The sequence below is a fragment of the Bos indicus genome, chromosome 7 (assembly GCF_029378745.1).
Source record: "Bos indicus isolate NIAB-ARS_2022 breed Sahiwal x Tharparkar chromosome 7, NIAB-ARS_B.indTharparkar_mat_pri_1.0, whole genome shotgun sequence".
Lineage (NCBI taxonomy): Eukaryota > Metazoa > Chordata > Mammalia > Artiodactyla > Bovidae > Bos > Bos indicus.
Window position 1 is genome coordinate 31,443,131 of NC_091766.1, and position 17,727 is coordinate 31,460,857.

General features: G+C 41.8%; 1 protein-coding gene across 4 annotated transcripts in view; it reads right to left on the reverse strand.

The window, feature by feature from the left end:
- The window catches only part of LOC109561862 (zinc finger protein 474), a 70,671-nt gene that overhangs the window by 20,634 nt on the left and 32,310 nt on the right, over positions 1-17,727 (reverse strand). For 2 of the 4 annotated variants that reach the window (XM_019964654.2, XM_070793264.1), the window contains exon 3: positions 12,658-13,902. In XM_019964654.2, coding sequence (XP_019820213.1) covers positions 12,658-13,689 — 1,032 coding nt within the window. In that variant the 5' untranslated portion in view covers positions 13,690-13,902. Of the gene's footprint in view, positions 1-5,284; positions 5,420-12,657; positions 13,903-17,727 lie in introns of those variants that run through there. The other 2 variants (XM_070793265.1, XM_070793266.1) reach the window with 2 other exon arrangements.

Genomic DNA, 17,727 nt, shown 5'->3' on the forward strand with positions numbered 1-17,727 from the left:
CAGTAACTGTGCACAACCCTCAAGTCATTTACTTGCTGGAGGATTTTTCACAGTGTTCCTCTTTCTGCTTGACAAAATGAACATAAAGAATTTGGGCCATAGCTTCTGTTTTAGATTTTCCACACTCCTTATCCCTTCTATTAGGCCAAATAATTGAAATGTTTGTGGTGAGTGCAGAAGACATATCATAGCATGCAGTAAGGTCAGATGGGGAAATAAGAGGGAAAGTTTTTCTTCCCTATACTTGAGGAAAAAAGAGCAAAACCTCTTAGAAATTCTTGTGTAAGACATGGAGAACAGAAGTATGGATGAGGGGTTGGGGATGGATTGGGAGACTGAGACTGGCATATATGCATACTATGTATAAAATAGATAACTGAGGACGGATTGTACAGCACGAAGACCTCTGCTCAATGTTCTGTGGTGAACTAAAGGGGAAGGAAAACCAAGGAAGAGGGGATGTATGTATACATATAGCTGATTCACTTTGCTGTATAGCAGAAATTAACACAATATTGTAAAGCAACTATGCTTGTTGAGGGCTCAGTCGCTCAGTAGTGTCTGACTCTCTGCGGCCCCATGCACGGTAGCCAGTCAAGCTCCTCTGTCCACGGGATTCTCCAGTCAAGAATACTAGACTGTGTTGCCATGCCCTCCTCCTGGGGATTGCCCCATCCCAGGGATAGAATCCGCAACTCTCATGTCTCCTGCATTGGCAGGTGGATTCTTTACCACTAGTGCCACTGGGAAAGCAACCATACTCCAATATAAAATAGAAAGAAATCCTTGTGTATATTCCAATATCAAAAATGTCCGACCAAGAGGCAGCTAACAATTACGAGGCACTTTCTAAGTGCCAGTCCCTGCAGTAAGCACTTAAGATGCTTTATCTTAATAGTTCTCACAATAATCCTCTGGATAAAATGCAGTATTCCCATTTTACAAACCAGGAGACTGAGGTACTGAGCTGTTAGTAAATGGTAGAGTTGCTTTTCACCCAGACATTAGGTCTTCAGGCTGCCTGCACTGCCACTGCGAAGCAAATAGGGACGTATTGACATGTGGTTGTTTGTCAGACATGATCCCGGGTTCTTTGCAGGTATTCTCATGTTTAACTCTGACTGTGTGGATCACAATAAACTGGACAATTCTTAAAGAGATGGGAATACCAGACTACCTGATCTGCCTCTTGAGAAATCTATATGCAGGTCAGGAAGCAACAGTTAGAACTGAACATGGAACAACAGACTGGTTCCAAATGGGAAAAGGAGTACACCAAGGCTGTATACTGGCACCCTGCTTATTTAACTTCTATGCAGAGTACATCATGAGAAATGCTGGGCTGGAAGAAGCACAAGCTGGAATCAAGATTTCTGGGAGAAATATCAATAACCTCAGATATGCAGATGACACCACCCTTATGGCAGAAAGGGAAGAAGAACTTAAAGAGCCTCTTGATGAAAGTGAAAGAGGAGAGTGAAAAAGTTGGCTTAAAGCTCAACATTCAGAAAACTAAGATCATGGCATCTGGTCTCATCACTTCATGGCAAATAGATGGGGAAACAGTGCAAACAGTGAGAGACTTTATTTTTCTGGGCTCCAAAATCATGCAGATGGTGACTGCAGCCATGAAAATAAAAGACGCTTACTCCTTGGAAGGAAAGTTATGACCAACCTGGACAGCATATTAAAAAGCAGAGACATTAATTTGCCAACAAAGGTACATCTAGTCAAGGCTATGGTTTTTCCAGTAGTCATGTATGGATGTGAGAGTTGGACTATAAAGAAAGCTTAGCACAGAAGAATTGATGTGTTGAACTGTGGTGTTGAAAAAGACTCTTGAGAGTCCCTTGGACTGCAAGGAGATCCAACCAGTCCATCCTAAAGGAGATGAGTCCTGAGTGTTCATTGGAAGGACTGATGTTGAAGCTGAAATTCCAATACTTTGGCCACCTGATTCAAAGAGCTGACTCGTTGGAAAAAACTCTGATGCTGGGAAAGATTGAAGGCAGGAGGAGAAGGGGACGACAGGATGAGATGGTTGGATGGCATCACTGACTCAATGGACATGGGTTTGGGTGGAGTCTGGGAGTTGGTGATGAACAGGGAGGCCTGGCGTGCTGCGGTTTATGGGGTCACAAAGAGTCGGACATGACCAAGCGACTGAACTGAATCTCTTGCTGTGAGGAACTGAGGTAGGGAGAAATCATTTGTTCAGAGAGATGTGATTTCACTGTGCATTTGTCATCTGATTCCAGATCTGTTTGATTTCAGCAGCTTCTAGAAACATGAAGGGGAAGGTCATCTGTGGTCAGCTGACTATCATGCTCTGCATTATGGGTTCAAAGAGTCAGCCATTGTATGGGATTTGAGAGAAATCCACAAAATTCCTACTTCTGTTCTCTGGACTACCTCAAAAATTCATTCCTTTGGATTAAACTGCTTTGTCCCAGATCCTCTTTCAAAATGCAAATAGTCCTATGAGAGTTTTCTATGAAGGATTTTATCATATTTCCCCAACCCCCTGCCAACAATATCAAGGGACGGGGGTTGTGACGGGGAGAAGGGGATGCTGAAAGTGATGAAAGGGAAAGGAGATCCAGGTGACCCAAAGCCGTTCCCAAAGTCAGAACTTTGCCTGTGGCCATTTAAAACAATTTCAAGCAAACTGACTGAGCTTGAAAGTGTATAATCAAGTTTCCATTCCCCCCAGGCATGTCCTACATATGCAGAAAAAGTATCAATAGCATTTTACTATATAGGAGTAACTGTGTAGTTCAGTCTCAAACCTCAATAATTGCAGTTTGATTGTCTCAAAACCACTGGTATTTCACGTTTACTTCGAGTGTTTTCAAACAATTCTACCCAAATGTCACATCTGGAAGGATCGTTGTTTGAAATTAAATTGTTTTTGGAAATCACTGGATGCCACGTAAAGGAATTTTCCAATCCAGCCTGTCTATTGGCCAACTATTAAAGACTCTGCTACATGTGATCTGGGGATTTGTTTTGCTCCTTTTAACAATAAGAAAGACTTGGCCATTCACTTGGAAATGCTGTTAACATTAGAGGATTTTCATGTACCTGATTTTTAAAAACAAACTATTGGTATTTTGAATATATGCTTGGCATTTTAGTTATTTACTTGCTAGTCCTGAGATAACAAAGGCTGAAAAACAGAAGTCAAAGAATGAAATCCAAATGAAAGTGTCTGTTTATGAAAGGAATACAGTTTCTTAGCTAAGGTTTTTCCTTTTCTTTTTTCTTTTCACATTTGAGATGAAAGTTTTTGTTTTTTCTGATCCCTTGGAAAGCTATTGGTTGGAAAGTGAGGTGTTTTTGGTATGGATTCAACCTCTTGGCAAATTCTGGTAAGAACAACTTTCCCTGAATAAAATGGGTGTGGCCCTGGTGTGTGTTCCTGTGCTCTTTAGTTTGGCTCCAGGCCTGACCTTCATATTCAGATAGCTTCCGGGTCACGGGTAAAATGAAGCAATGGGGGAAGACAGGAAAAACCTAATAATTGTGGCAGGCACTCAGTTTTTCCAGCTTCTAGAGAGAAAAAAAAAAAAGGACAGCAGGGGCACTATGTGACCTGGAACATGGGAGCAGGGCCTGCTTTGATACAGCTTGTATACTAGAGGGCCCCCAGCTCTGGGAAAGGCCCAGGAAAGAAGTTTTCCAATGAAAAGAAGAAAAATTTCATCTTGGATATAAGACAGAAAGGATTCTATCCTTAAGAAACAATTTTGTTATTTGTTTGTCATCTTCTCCTTTCTTATCAGAGTTTTTGGTTCCCATTTTTCCCTTTCCTCTCTCTTCCCTCAACCTCTGATTTCCTGAAGCTTTAGTTTGGGACAAGTGATCTCTCTGTTTTTACCTTCTCTGCTTAAACAAAGGTAGATGTGAAAGCTGCTTAGGGACTTTTAATGACAGGATCATGGCATCAGAGTTGATGCTTGGAGTAGGATTATTGGAAATTTGTTGAGACCCTTCTTTAATTTGCAGGACCTCTTTTTCCCTATAGGGCTTCCCTGGTAGCTTAGTGGTAAAGAATCTGCCTGCCAATGCAAGAGACACAGGTTTGATACCTATGTTGGGAAGATGCTCTGGAGAAGGAGATGGCAACCCACTCCAGTAACTCTTGCCTGGGAAATCCCATGGACAGAAGAGCATGGCAGGCTATAGTCCATGAAGTCACAAAAGAGTCAGACATGACTTAGTGACTAAACAATAAAGCTTCTCTGCCTATAAGACCCTCAGAGAGGTAAAGATGTGAAAAAGGCAATGGAATGTAAGAAGGAGATGAGTTACAGAATAAAAAGGGAAAGTAAAAGAATTAGCCTTATGTCAAATTCTGTCAATGATCTCGCTCTTCATAAAGTTGCATTTGTCCTCACATCTAGCAGTGAGGGCCTGTTCATAGGACAATTGCCTCCATTTCAATGGGACTTTTTCAAGGTTGTGTCACACTGTTTTTGGTGGAGTTCTAAGAATTTGGGGAGAGATTTTAATTGTTGACCTTGGAATGTGGATTTCTAAGAACTATGTATATCTGTTCAGTCATTACGTAAAGGTTTCCTAAGCATCTATCACTAGAAAATGTGGATGTGTGTGTTTGGGACTGGAAGAAGAGAGATGAGGGTAACATGGAGAGGAGGCTTAGGAAGGCACATGAAATTGTTTAAGCTAGATAAATTCCTTGAGAGTACAGTATATGGTAGTTCTGTTCATTTTAGGCTTTAAATAATATTTGAACTTGTAATATGTATCCTCTCCTTTCACAGAGGTTACAATCGGTATTTTTATTTTCAGAGAAGCAGAAAGATACATACTGGAGCAGAAAGGTGCCTACTGGAGCACCAAGGCAGGACCATCTATTGTTGCGTTCATCTTTGGGCTCTGAGAGAGGTAGCTATTATGGTCTCTCTATGGATATATGATATATAATTATAATTTGAGGCTTACTTTTAGAAATGAATATGTTTGGCAGAAACCAAAACAATTCTGTAAAGCAATTATCCTTCAATTAAAAAATAAATATAATAAAAAATAAAATTAAATTTAAAAAATGAATATGTTAAGAGTATAATTTGTATAGGTGAGTATTGTTTTCCAATTTCTATGTCAGGAAGCTATATATCAACTTTCATTGATGATGCTGTTGCTCTAAAATGTGTAACTCTCACCCTCAACACATATTTCACACACACTATATACACACGTAAGAGTCCTTTGGTTTGGCTTTGAGAGCCATTAGTGCAGAAAAGAATGGTCTTGTTACCTTAAAGTTGTGCTTAGTTCACCTGAGAGCCGTGGGATCCTAGAATGCTGCCCTGATACGCAGGCATGGTTGGCACCAAGAAAAGATGAGGAAATGGCATGTGGAGCTGGTTATTAGTGGCCCAGCTGGCAGCATCATCAAGGGGTGGTTTGTGAGGTTGAGCCTAGTTTTCATGACATCAGCACTGATGAGTCTGAGTAGGTGAACTAGGGTCACTGAAGATGAATATATGAGTAGGAACCACCAGAAGGATCACACTGAACTTTTTCCTACCACTTCCAAAGAGCTCCAAGTCATTCTTGTGTTTAGGAACCAGAGGCAAATGGTTCTAGGAGCCTTAGTCTTGATTTCAGAAACTTAGTTTAACCGAAGGCATGAACAGACAAAGGACTCAGATGACCCTTAAGATTCACTTTTCTCTCTCTCTTTATACATCTCTCCTCCTCATCTGATAGTCCTCATACGCCTACTGGGTATTTCACTGAGAAAATATAAGCTAACAGACTGTAGCTTTGCACTCATTTGCATTCAACCTCCTCCTGAAATAGAGAAACATCCCCTGGTACTAAACCCCTCCACTTCACAGCATGGAACCCCAGTCCTGGTTCCCGTTGCTCCTTCAGGTTTTACATTTGCTCTTATCACTTCTCCTGCTTTTTTTTAACCTTCCTCTCTCTACTGGCTCCTTATCCAAAATAATCAAATATAGTCTACAAGCTCCCATCTTTTAAGGGAGCCTCTCTTAACCGAAAATCTCTATTTCTAGCCTACCTATTATTTCTCTCCCGATCTCTAAGCCAAATTTCTCAAAACATGTCCAATATCACCCATACACTCTGCAGCCCCCATCATGACTCTGAATGTGTTCTCTCCAAGTTTGTCAAACTAAATCCACATGGCCAAATCAAATAGATTTTCTGGCATTCACCTTGTTCCATCCTTCATCCTACCTCTGAATTGCGTACTGTTCCCCACACCCTTATTCTCCACATTTTCTCCTGTCACAGTGCTCAGGGCACCATACTCTCAAGTCATTTATCCAGCATTTCCAGTCAGTCATTCTCCAGCTTCTTCTTCTCTAACCCCTAAATACTGTGATGCTTCAGGGTCAGTCCTGGGTTGATTTTTCGAGTCCTACACTCATTCTGATGACTTTAAATATATATTAACCATGCACAAATATATTTCCCAGCCCAATTCCTCTTTTGAGATTCAAACTTATATATTTAGCCTGACTTATCTAGTTAGATGTCTCACAAGCATTTTTTTGCCAGTCTTATAGAAATTTTATTTTCTATTTGGGAAGAAAAGAATAAAGTCTTATAGTTACAAATGACCATAACCAAGAATGATTTTCAATGAATGATATAGTATAAATAGATCTCCATCTGCTTGCACTGTCTTAAGATATTATCTTGGCTCAAATCTTCCTCTGTCAATGTCTGTTGTGTTTAATAACTTAAGACATATACAGTCATCACAAATAAAACTGTCCTTCTACTGCTCACTGGTTACACATATGTTCTGTGCTTACCCAATCCCACCCACTGTAGAAATTTCACCATTCTTTCAGATCTATTTAAAATGTCTCTCACAAGTGTTGTGAACTCAGTTATGTCCAGAATGGAACAATTGGTCTTCATCCACAACAGCCTGTTTCTTAAGTTTTTCCCATCTTAGAAAGTGATAGAACTGGTACAGTTGCTCAGTTTAGAAATCTGGGAGTCATCCTCAACCCTCTTCCTTACTCTTCCACACCCTTCCACATCCCAACTATTACCAGGTTCTGCCCACTGTCCCTTTTTTTCTGTCTCTGATACCAACACCCTAGGCTAGGCTTTCATTCACTTTCACCTGGATTCCTGCAACAGCCAAATAACGGGTGTCCCTATGTCCACTGGGCAACTGTGCTGTTTCCACAGCTTTATCATGTGTACCTGCCCCTTCCTTCATTCGATTCTAACTACTTGTGGACTTTTTAGTTCCATTTTAAGATCTTTCTTACCTCAAGGCCTTCACACAGAATGTCTCCTCCTTCTGCCCTTCTCTTCCCCCAACATCCTCTTGGCTAATGTTTTCACACCTTCCATGTCTCAGCTGAAATGTCACTTCCTCCCAGAGGTTTTCTCTAACCAAGAACCTGAATGTCCACCTCCCACCATTAGACACTGTCACATTACAACTTGAAATTTTATATTTATTTTTATTTACTTCACGTCATTTCCTCCATATGGCTAAAAACCAGAAGATCAAGAACTGTGTCTTTTTAATGATTCTACATTTAGTACTTAGTGCAAAGTAAGTGAAGTCGTTTAGTCATGTCCAATTCTTTGCGACCCAATGGACTGTAGCCCACCAGGCTCCACTGTCCAGGATTTTCCAGGCAAGAGTACTGGAGTGGGTTGCCATTTCCTTCTCCAGGGGATCTTCCCGACCCAGGGATCAAACCCAGATCTCTCACATTGCAGGCAGATGCTTTACCATCTGAGCCACTATGGAAGCTCAAGAATGCCTAACTAGAATGATCTGTTGAACGAACAAACTTTGGTCCTCTTAACCCTGCTTAACTAACACTCATAAGCCTGGCAGCATAGCCCTACCCTTTTTGTATAACACATATGCTTCTCTCTTTAGCAACATAAAAAGGTGTGGGTCTCTGGAGTTAGACACATCTGGCTCTGACACCCACAACTGAACCCACTGTGTGACTCTGGGTTAGGTGCTTAACCTCAGTTTTTCCACTTGGAAAGTAGGGAGATAGTATCTGTCTTATAGTAATATTATGAAGATTAAAATGAGGACATGGACATAAAGCACTGGCCATAGATGCATTCAGTACAGGTTATCTCCCTGTATTGCATGCCTCCTAATAAGCTCCAAACACTTTTTACCTGGGTTGGGAAGTTGGCACCCACTCCTGTGTTCTTGCCTGGAAAATTCCATGGACAGAGGAACCTGGCGGGCTACCGTCCACGGGGTCACCAAGAGTTGGACACTACTGAGCGACTAAGCACAGAGCACAAGCACTTTTTACCACACACACACCTTAACAGTGTTTCACGACGTGAGCCCATTCACTCTGCCCTTCTGAGTCTTTCTGAGTCTCTGATTGTGACCTTCTAACTAGGAGGTTTGCTTTTGGAGAATGAGATACTTAGCAATGGAACAGCACTGATGATATTAAACCAAATACATAATGGTAGTCCTAAATAAATGGAATTTGTATTATAAGGGCACATTCTCAAATATATTTGGAGGTAACACAAAGAGAAAGGCAGTAAATAATATTTTTGAGTGTAGAAGGCATTACTCTAAAAGAAAACACCAGATGGCAGCACCAGATGCTAGAGATGTGCCTTATGGGATTGTAGCTCAGAACTCTAGGATGCTGCTGCTGCTGCTGTTGCTAAGTCACTTCAGTTGTGTCCGACTGTGCAACTCCATAGATGGCAGCCCACCAGGCTCCCCCATCCCTGGGATTCTCTAGGCAAGAATACTGGAGTGGGTTGCCATTTCCTTCTCCAATGCATGAAAGTGAAAAGTGAAAGTGAAGTATAGCTTAAAACTACATTCAGAGAGACAAACCTTTGTTAAAAAAAGAAAAAGACAGATCTCCCTGAAGAAAAATAATGCCTATTTTATAACATAGTATCAGATTTTTAGAAATAGTGTTTCACATGTTATCATCAAAATACTAAGAAAATAACCCCAAGCATTATGTAATTAATAAAAGATAGTTAAACAAAGCGTTCATTCTGGGTTGTAGTTATACTTAATTAACTGTCAATCTGTGTTTCAGTTAGCCAGAAAGGCCTTAAGTTAAAGACTGAAATACTATCAGCTTATGGAAAAGGGCAAACTTTTTCCCAAATATTAAAGGCAAATATTAAAATGTGTTCACTCATATTAAAATAAGGGTCAATAGTGACCTCCATTCTTACACTTCCAGCATCACTTAGGACACTGCTTGCTAAAATAGAAATCAAAGGATCACATTAAGCTCCAAATTAAACTTTAAACTGATAATCTCTAGTTTCCCACATTATGCATCAAATTTCACCTGCAAGTAACATGACTTTTAAAATCTTGCTAAACTGGATATTGCTTGCTCAGGCTTTCCTTCTTCTAGAGGGAAAAGGGGGAGTGCGGTGCTGCTCTGAAATCACGTAACAGTAGAACAAACCCTTTTAAATAAAAATCCGCTTTGTGGATGTCATTCTTCTTTCATACTGCTTGGGGTCTTTCACAATGTCACTGTGAAATCAGAGAGAGTGAATTCAGTCTTAGATTTTGGATGACAAGCAATGGGACAAGTTCAAACCCATCCCGTGGTGAGCGGCAAAGCAGAGCTGGTGCAGAATGCCCATTGATGACTTGGGTTGGGGGGATTGTCTTAGGGATCTCGGCATTGTTTCTTTGTTTAGATTTGACTGAAGGGTAACAGGAGCATTTGTCATCAGAGAACGGAGCCAGTCTATGCAGGAGGAACACTCTGAGCGGAGGGTAACTCACTCTGCCAGCGACACAGTCATTGTTGCCCAACTGCAGTGAACTGTTTCCAAGTTCTGTGGTCATAATTCTGAAAATGTTTTTCTCACCTGAGTTCGCTTCGAGATTGAGCCCCCTGAAAACACTGGGCAAGGTCGCTGATTCTAACATGAGTTCAGATCAAGGATTCTAGGGGGAAATTGTTCTAACTGGCGTAAGGGAAAAGGAAGCAAACATCTGAACTGAAAAAACCGTGCGTGTGTCTCACAGTCAGCCAAAAGTCGGCCGCCACAGGCAGACAAAATTCTGAAATCCAATAATGCACAGGGCGTTTTCTTTATGGAAATGAACGATTCACTGCACTATCTAAATCTTACATAATACAAAGAAAAGAAAAACAGCAATAGACAGAGTCTAATAACAACTGCAACAGAAAACTACGTTCCCCAGGAGAGGCTTTCTGCCGAAAGCGCAACGCAGTGGCAAATGTCTTTTCAAGGGAAGGAATAAAGTCTGTTGGTTTAAGAGGTCTTATTCCTCTTGGAAGCCTAGGAGTTTTCTCCATTTTAATGAACCCTAGCTTGCTCCAGATCTGGCAGCTGAAGGGACCCTAGGTTGGATGACCTTACCATGCCCTCCACTAAAGCCTGTGTGGTCCCCAAACAGGCCAAGGCACATCTGACGGTGGTGGGTGCCAGTTCCTCACTGACACGTGCCTTTTCAGCTCAGGAGCAGAGTTGGCTGTGCTCTGACATAGCTGTCGTGTCCTCTTGATGCCTTTGTTTTGACAGACTCCCTCTGATCTAAACGTGAAAGTCACTGACAGCCATCACTGGCCTCCTGTCCTGACAGTCTCCTCTCCAGATGACTCAGTGAGTCAGGAGGTGTCCTCCTGTGAAGCCGGAGGCCCCGGCCAGCCTCTTTTAGCAGTTGTGACTGAGAACATGCTATGCTCAGCCTGCTGGCTCCACTCTTGGAAGCACAAAGTCTGGGTTACAACAACAAGCATGAGCATTCTGACCACACTCTTCCCTATCTCAAGTTCTGTAATGAGAACATTTAAAGAAAATGCATACAATCAGGAAACAGTGCTGAATGTCAGAACACTAACGGGAGTTCTTGATTTGTGCCTCTAAGACATGGATTCTTTTGCTCGCTGAATCCAGACCCCACACGTTTTGGAAGAAAAGCAACAGCCAAAAGATGAGAAAAACAGTTCATGTTTATGAGACCAGCCTGAAGCCCATGCCACACTTATACGAGTTTGGGTTTTCATTCGGCAAAGAAACTAGCTGTTCTTTCTTCAAGTTCATCGGAAAATATGCCCATTAGTCTGACTCTTCGGCTTTAGGATCATTGTTTTGGAATCTCTAAGCCAGCAAGTGAAAGATCATTTCATTTTAAACATGGAAGTTTGGAAAAAGTACCTGACTTTTGCCCAAGTAATGCAATAAAAAAATAAAAAAGTAATGAAGAACAACTGGATTAAAAATAAAAGATGTCTTCCCACCCCCCAATCAGTCTGGTTTAACTGTTTACATTAGCTTGGGTTACTTTGCTTCTGCTGCTGCTAAGTCGCTTCAGTCGTGTCCGACTCTGTGTGACCCCAGAGATGGCAGCCCATGAGGCCCACCCCCCCGCCCCCGTCCCTGGGATTCTCCAGGAAAGAACACTGGAGTGAGTTGCCATTTCCTTCTCCAATGCATGAAAGTGAAAAGTGAAAGTGAAGTTGCTCAGTCGTGTCCGACTCTTCACGACCCCATGGACTGCAGCCTTCCAGGCTCCTCCATCCATGGGATTTTCCAGGCAAGAGTGCTGGAGTGGGGTGCCATTGCCTTCTCCGTTGGGTTACCTTAGTTTCCTGAAAATAGTTCACTTAAAGGACCTCTACAGGTGGGGCGTTTCAAGCAGCAAGTCATAGAGAAAAGACCTTGACCTCCTCCTATCTCTCATGATTTGATGTTCTGTAAAGTGTGACACGTGGCAGGACAACCACTATCCTGGCTTCACGGCAGAATGAAGCACATGGACCACACTTTATCTTGCAGGTAGCCACCCTCATAAGCAACCTTCCCCAATCCTGGTTGATGATGAAATTTCAGGTCAAGACCCAGTGACACTTCACTATATAGGCTGGGGACCCCTAGGGTCATGCTTATTTACAACTGCCCAAATCAGGGGTCACAGCCTGGTGTCTGACCCAAACATGGGGTACAGAGCAGCAGCAGGAACTGAGTATTTCCCAGATCCATGAACACACCTAGGTGACTCTCGGTCTGTGTGGGAGTTAATTCCCCATATACTATAGCCATGTAAGCATTAAAAGAAAACATGCTGCACTTTAGAGCGTGTTTAGTTCTACAAGTGCTCCAGTGTTTAATTACTGCTAAAGTCATTTGGGGTTTTTGACACAGATTCTATTTTAGTACGATAAACTCAGCATAACCCAGTGTTGCCAAAAGTGAATTCCTAAGGTAGATTACTAAAATAAACCAGTAATAAATATTGGCTGTTGGACTGGGAATTATATCTCTGTAATGTAGACACAGCATTACTGACTCATTTTCAAATAACAATCTCTCCCAAGGATTATTGGTATGAGGGATTCAGAGAAGAAAGAAGTCCATCTCTCTTTTAGGCAGCAGAATGAAAGAGGACCAGGGACCCACTGGGCAAGGATGTTTTTATATCTGCTGTGCCAATGGAGATATAGCCCCAGAGTCCAAGAGGGGGTCAACTTAGGTTTCACTGAGGCAGAAATGGGCATTGAAAGAACACCATCCTAGGGGATGAGGCAGCTGATTCTGGGGGCATTTTTCTCTCATTCCCCTGGAGGTAGAATGTATCCCCAGGCTACCCGATGCATATCATGTGGCACAAATTACCTTATCAGTCACAGGGGGTGCTGCCATGTTCCTCTGAGGCTTGGGATTAGTGGACTCTTTCAGGCCACCTCTACTCCCTAATGTCAAATCCTGAACTTTTGGCCCACTAGGTTGAGCTTTACAACTTCTCTGGTGTACTGGAAGGCGGTCGGGGGCAAAGGTCTGACTACAGTTTGGGCAGGACACGAGCTGGCCTTGACGTGGCCCTGCATGTTTGGGCTGTCCAGTGAGAAGGGGCTGAGGTTTCTGTGGGAGTGGCTGGCGGAACTCCCTGGGGAGTCGGTCATTCTCTACTTTCCACTTTTCCAGGCATTTGGGCTCATGGATAGGAAGGGACAGGGTACCAAATTCCCTCCCACAGATGTAGCAGATGACAGTCCTTGGTCGGGTTGTGATGCCACTGGAAACTTTCTTGAGACCGGCAAGATCATCAGATCTGTCCAGGCTTGGTGCCCTGGGCCCCTCAACCTTCTGCTTGCAGCTTCTCTGATGAACAAGAAGCCGGTCTGGCAAGAATGTGCGGCCACAGGTCTCACAGGGCAGCAGCTGAGCCTGGGAACTCTGGAAGGCGGCCTCATTCGCTGCCTGAAGACTGTAGGACCCACTTCCGCTGAAAGGAGGTGGTTTGGAAGGTTCTGGCCTCCTCAGGTGCTTGGGCAACTTGCTGTTTTCAACACGCCACTTCTCCAGGCACTGGGGTTCGTGAATGCCAAGGGATTGGGACCCAAATTCTCGGCCACAGATATAGCATACCCGGAACCCGGGCCTGCGGGATGGGATCACGGGGGGCCTGGGCTGACTTCCAGACATAATCCTCCTACTGGACTGCTTTGAGAGAATTACAGTTCCAGGTCTGTTTTTCCGAGGGTTCGTCTTTATTTTTTCACCCCGATTGTCACGCTCTATTTCTGGCAAGAAGCTAGAATGGGACTCACCAAATAGAACAGCTTGGTTTATAAGAAAGGTGGGCTCTTTGGAATGGTGGAAAGACTGTTGCAATGTGGAAACCCTTTTCTCCTCTTCTCTTTCCATTAACAAAGAAGGCTTTCTCTAAGGCTTGCTCTGATTTCAGGCCAGACGCATTTTGGGCTTCTGCTTAGAGTGAAGGTTAGTCAGGTTGGCTGTCTTGGGGTTCCACATCGTAGCCAGTACCTTAGACCCAAAGACTGTGACTCAGAGCTTCATTGCAGGGTAGCAGTCTGGAATGCTGGAAAGTCCCCATGAAACCTCAGATGCCTCCAAGATCTGCAGGGGAAATATAAATCAACAAGTTATTGCATACACACACATTCACACACACACATTCACGTGCGCACACACACATATTTTAAGCTGATAAAGAGCAGTGATTTTTTTGACTGAGCATCCTCTTTGGCTATCATAATAACTACACATAGGATTTGTTCAGTAAATGTTGGAATAAATATGAAAAACATTTCTGTTATGAACAGCACTGTTACCGTATCAAACGTTCGATACTGCAAAGGAAGATGGACAATTATTGCACATCTCGACACATATGGTATGAACCAAGAGGCATGGTAGTGAGATCATGCAGGAGAGAACCGAGGCTTCTGAAAACTAGATTAATGAAACTGCGGATCAAGTACAAAAGACGTTCCATTACCTTAGGGATTCTTTTTAGTGCCATGGATCCCTTTGTCAGTTCTTTGAAGCCTATGGACCTCTTCCCAGAATAATAATTTTAAAAGAAAAATATAAAATTCTTACTAGTACAAGTGAAATGAATTTTATTGAAATAATTTATCAAATATTTTTAGTTGTGATTTCTCTTTTACTTGAGCTATAGTCACAGGCCAGACTTTTTGAGTGTCCATGAGTCTAAGATTAAGAACCAGCAGAAGTAATTAAAGCTTGAACAGGAAGATTATCAGGAAGCCTTCAGAGTGAGTTAAGCTTCTTGTAACCTACCAGGTATCCACTCTTCTTTATTATGGGACTGGAGTATTAATAAATTATGGCTGTAATTGTCAAGCCAAGAATGCAACCTTGGGCTCTATTCTTCCTGGTGGTCTGTCTGTACACCTTCCCTAGGATGAAGATGCTCAGACTTCAGTTGATGTTCCTTTAACAGATGTTGTATTCATGTTCTTGTTTTATACAGATATATCTTCTTATAGACATCAATCTACTTGTCAAACTATCTTTTTTTTAAATAAACACATGGCCAGCAATTTTCCTAAACTAGAAGAAAGGGCTGATAAGATCTCATTACAGTCAGAAGCCAAAGGAGTTTTTACCTTGGGGAAAGGCATGAGTCAGTTTTATCCCGGTCTACAACCCAGCTCAAGAAAGATTATCTTCAAAAGTCTTAGGACCTTCTTCATTTCCTGAAGGATGACCTCACTCTGGATTAGGGGTTCTTTAGCATTGGCTCCCATTCACAGAGGGAGCGGCACCTGATCTGAAGCTAGACCCAACAGCCCACGGCAGGCACTTGAGTTCAAGCGCACCAAGGACAGCTGTGCTGGTTGTATCAGAACACTGTTCAGGCACTGCGGTTGACAAGGGACAAAAAGCTGTGAGATCTGCACTCAGTTCCTGCATTTTGGTGCCAAGAGAAGTGTGAATCTTTGCAATTAAGGCTATCAAATCAGCTCTGGCACAGAAAAGGAAGTTATTCTTCATTTTGACAGATCCTAAGACAGTGATATTAACACATGTGACATAAGAATGTGCTGGCCCCAAACAGAATGACCAACACAGAAAATGAGGCTTGGAGAAACAAAATTTATCACTTGATCATCACCATCCAAAAGAGAAAGTGGCTCTAGAGAACACAAAGAATCCAGTAAAATTATTTCATTAGATTTTAAACAACACATGGGTAAAATAATCCCCCAAACCATTCTGCTTTGTTGGTTCTGATTTATTATTAATCAAGGACTTCCTGTTTTAGTTTCCCATTTTCCTTGATACCAAGAAGTTGCAGATAGCAAAAGTATTTAAGGAGACCAATAGGAAAAATTACTGCAATCAAATAAACTAAACTTGTGAAACTTCCCTAAACTTGCTTACAATCTTCCCTCTTCACCACGCTGCTCCCCGCAGATGAGAATTCTGAGAAAGCCCCATGACTTGCCCCAATAATTCGTCCATCTCTTTTATGTTAAAGATAACTAATATTTATTTAATGCTAACTATGCATCAGCCATTGTACTAATTTTTATGTACATAATTATAGTTAATTCTCAAATGATTATCAGACAGGTATTATTATTTTAATTTTTACAAATGAATAAACTATGACTCAGAAAAGACAAGTAACTTGCCCAAGACAGTCAGTTTCTAAATGACAGAACTGGGAATCAATTCCAGCTCTCTTTGGCTTCAGTCCTTGACTCTTTCCATTATTCATTCTGTCTAAAATTCCACCGACAGAGCTTCTTAAGTTTTTATCCCTATTTTAATGTACAATTCATATGCCCCATGGGTTTATGAAGGTAACTAAGCTCTCACCCGCTTTTATGCTCCCCTTTAGAAGAAGGAAGGGGTGAGAGAGAGGAGGGGAATAGGGCACAGAAGAAGAGAAATCTTTGAGATGGAAAAACCAGGTGAGAAATCAGGGTTACTGAAGGAAGACAGCGTTTCTCCTTAAAGCAACAGGGATCATTTTATTTTGCTGTGAATAATTTTCTAGAAGAAGTTATTCTCTGTATGATGTGCAAAACATACCCTTTCCTGATCTCATCAGTATCCTTAAGAAAAATCTGTACTACTAGCCACAGAGGGTGGGTGAGGGGAATTGGGGTGCAATAGTGGGTGCAGAGTGAAAGTGAAGGCTGCCCAAAGAGGTCAGATTGGCATTCAGTCTGCAGCCCTGTCGCTACTTTGATTAGGGATGGATCTTTATGCATGAAGGCATTCACGCATTTTCTCTGCAGCAAAAAATGACAAAGAATCATAACATTGCCATTGAATCTTCATCTTTTCTTTTTTAATCATCCTCATTCCTCCTTCAATGTCCTCCTGAAAACTGTCTTATTGTGATTAAAGGTATCAATGTATGGAAAATGAGGTAGCTAGGACCAAGTGAAATTTGGGGAGACTGAGGTGTTTACTAGAAAAATTTATGATATTTCTGTCAATGATTCTGCTAAGGCAATGCGACAAGGCACAGCATGGTCAGTTGCTCTATCCTATAAGTTCTAAAAGTGAAAGTGCTAGAAAATACTAACTACATATACTTAAATCACTTAAGAATTTGGCCTGTCACCCAGACACATTGTAAAGCAACGTTGCTAGTTTATAAAGAGAACCACTTTGCAAAGCCAGCCAATTTCACCCCAAGCATCCATGAAGAAATATTCACTCCAGTTGGCCTGAATTATTCATTTTGACCATATTTGCACATAGGCCATTTAAAGAATGTCTTGGAAGGCATCATGTTTTATCAATATGATGCCATTTTTCCATGCCCTTTGGACTTCATGGGAAGGGCGAGACAAACTCACGAGGATGAATATAATAACCATGAAAATCCAAAAACTATCTTAGCATTAGGGGGAATTTCTCTAAAAGAGAGGGGAAAGAACACAAGTAGAAGTATGTGGTCTTCTAAAAAATAATTTAGTTCTTTAAATTATATGGTGATACATGACCCCTTCTAAAAAATAATTTAGTTCTTTGAATTATATGGTGATACATGATCCCTTCTCCGCTAGTATAGAATCCAAATCCTTTAAACGGACAGATGAATAAAAATGAATAAATAAGAAAGGTAGACTTGGGTTTTATGCTGCCTCTGAGAAAAATTATAAAATAGAGAAAGTTTGTCTTCCATGTCCTCCTTCGACCCCATTCAGTAGCCTCCCCTGCTCAGTACCCTCATATACACTCTAGTCTTCTTACTGATGAAATCTTGCTTTCAAAACAGAGCTGATACACTAAGGCTTACAATTGATGAGGTAATATCCCTCCCAGAGTCTGGCAGAGATGGCTAGTTTCCTGTTAATAGTTATTCTGCCCGAACTCCCTCAAGTTAATAGAGCCCCACTTTCTAGCTGGCACATGATTTCCTAGCCAAAAGTCTACAGGCTTCTTGGTAGC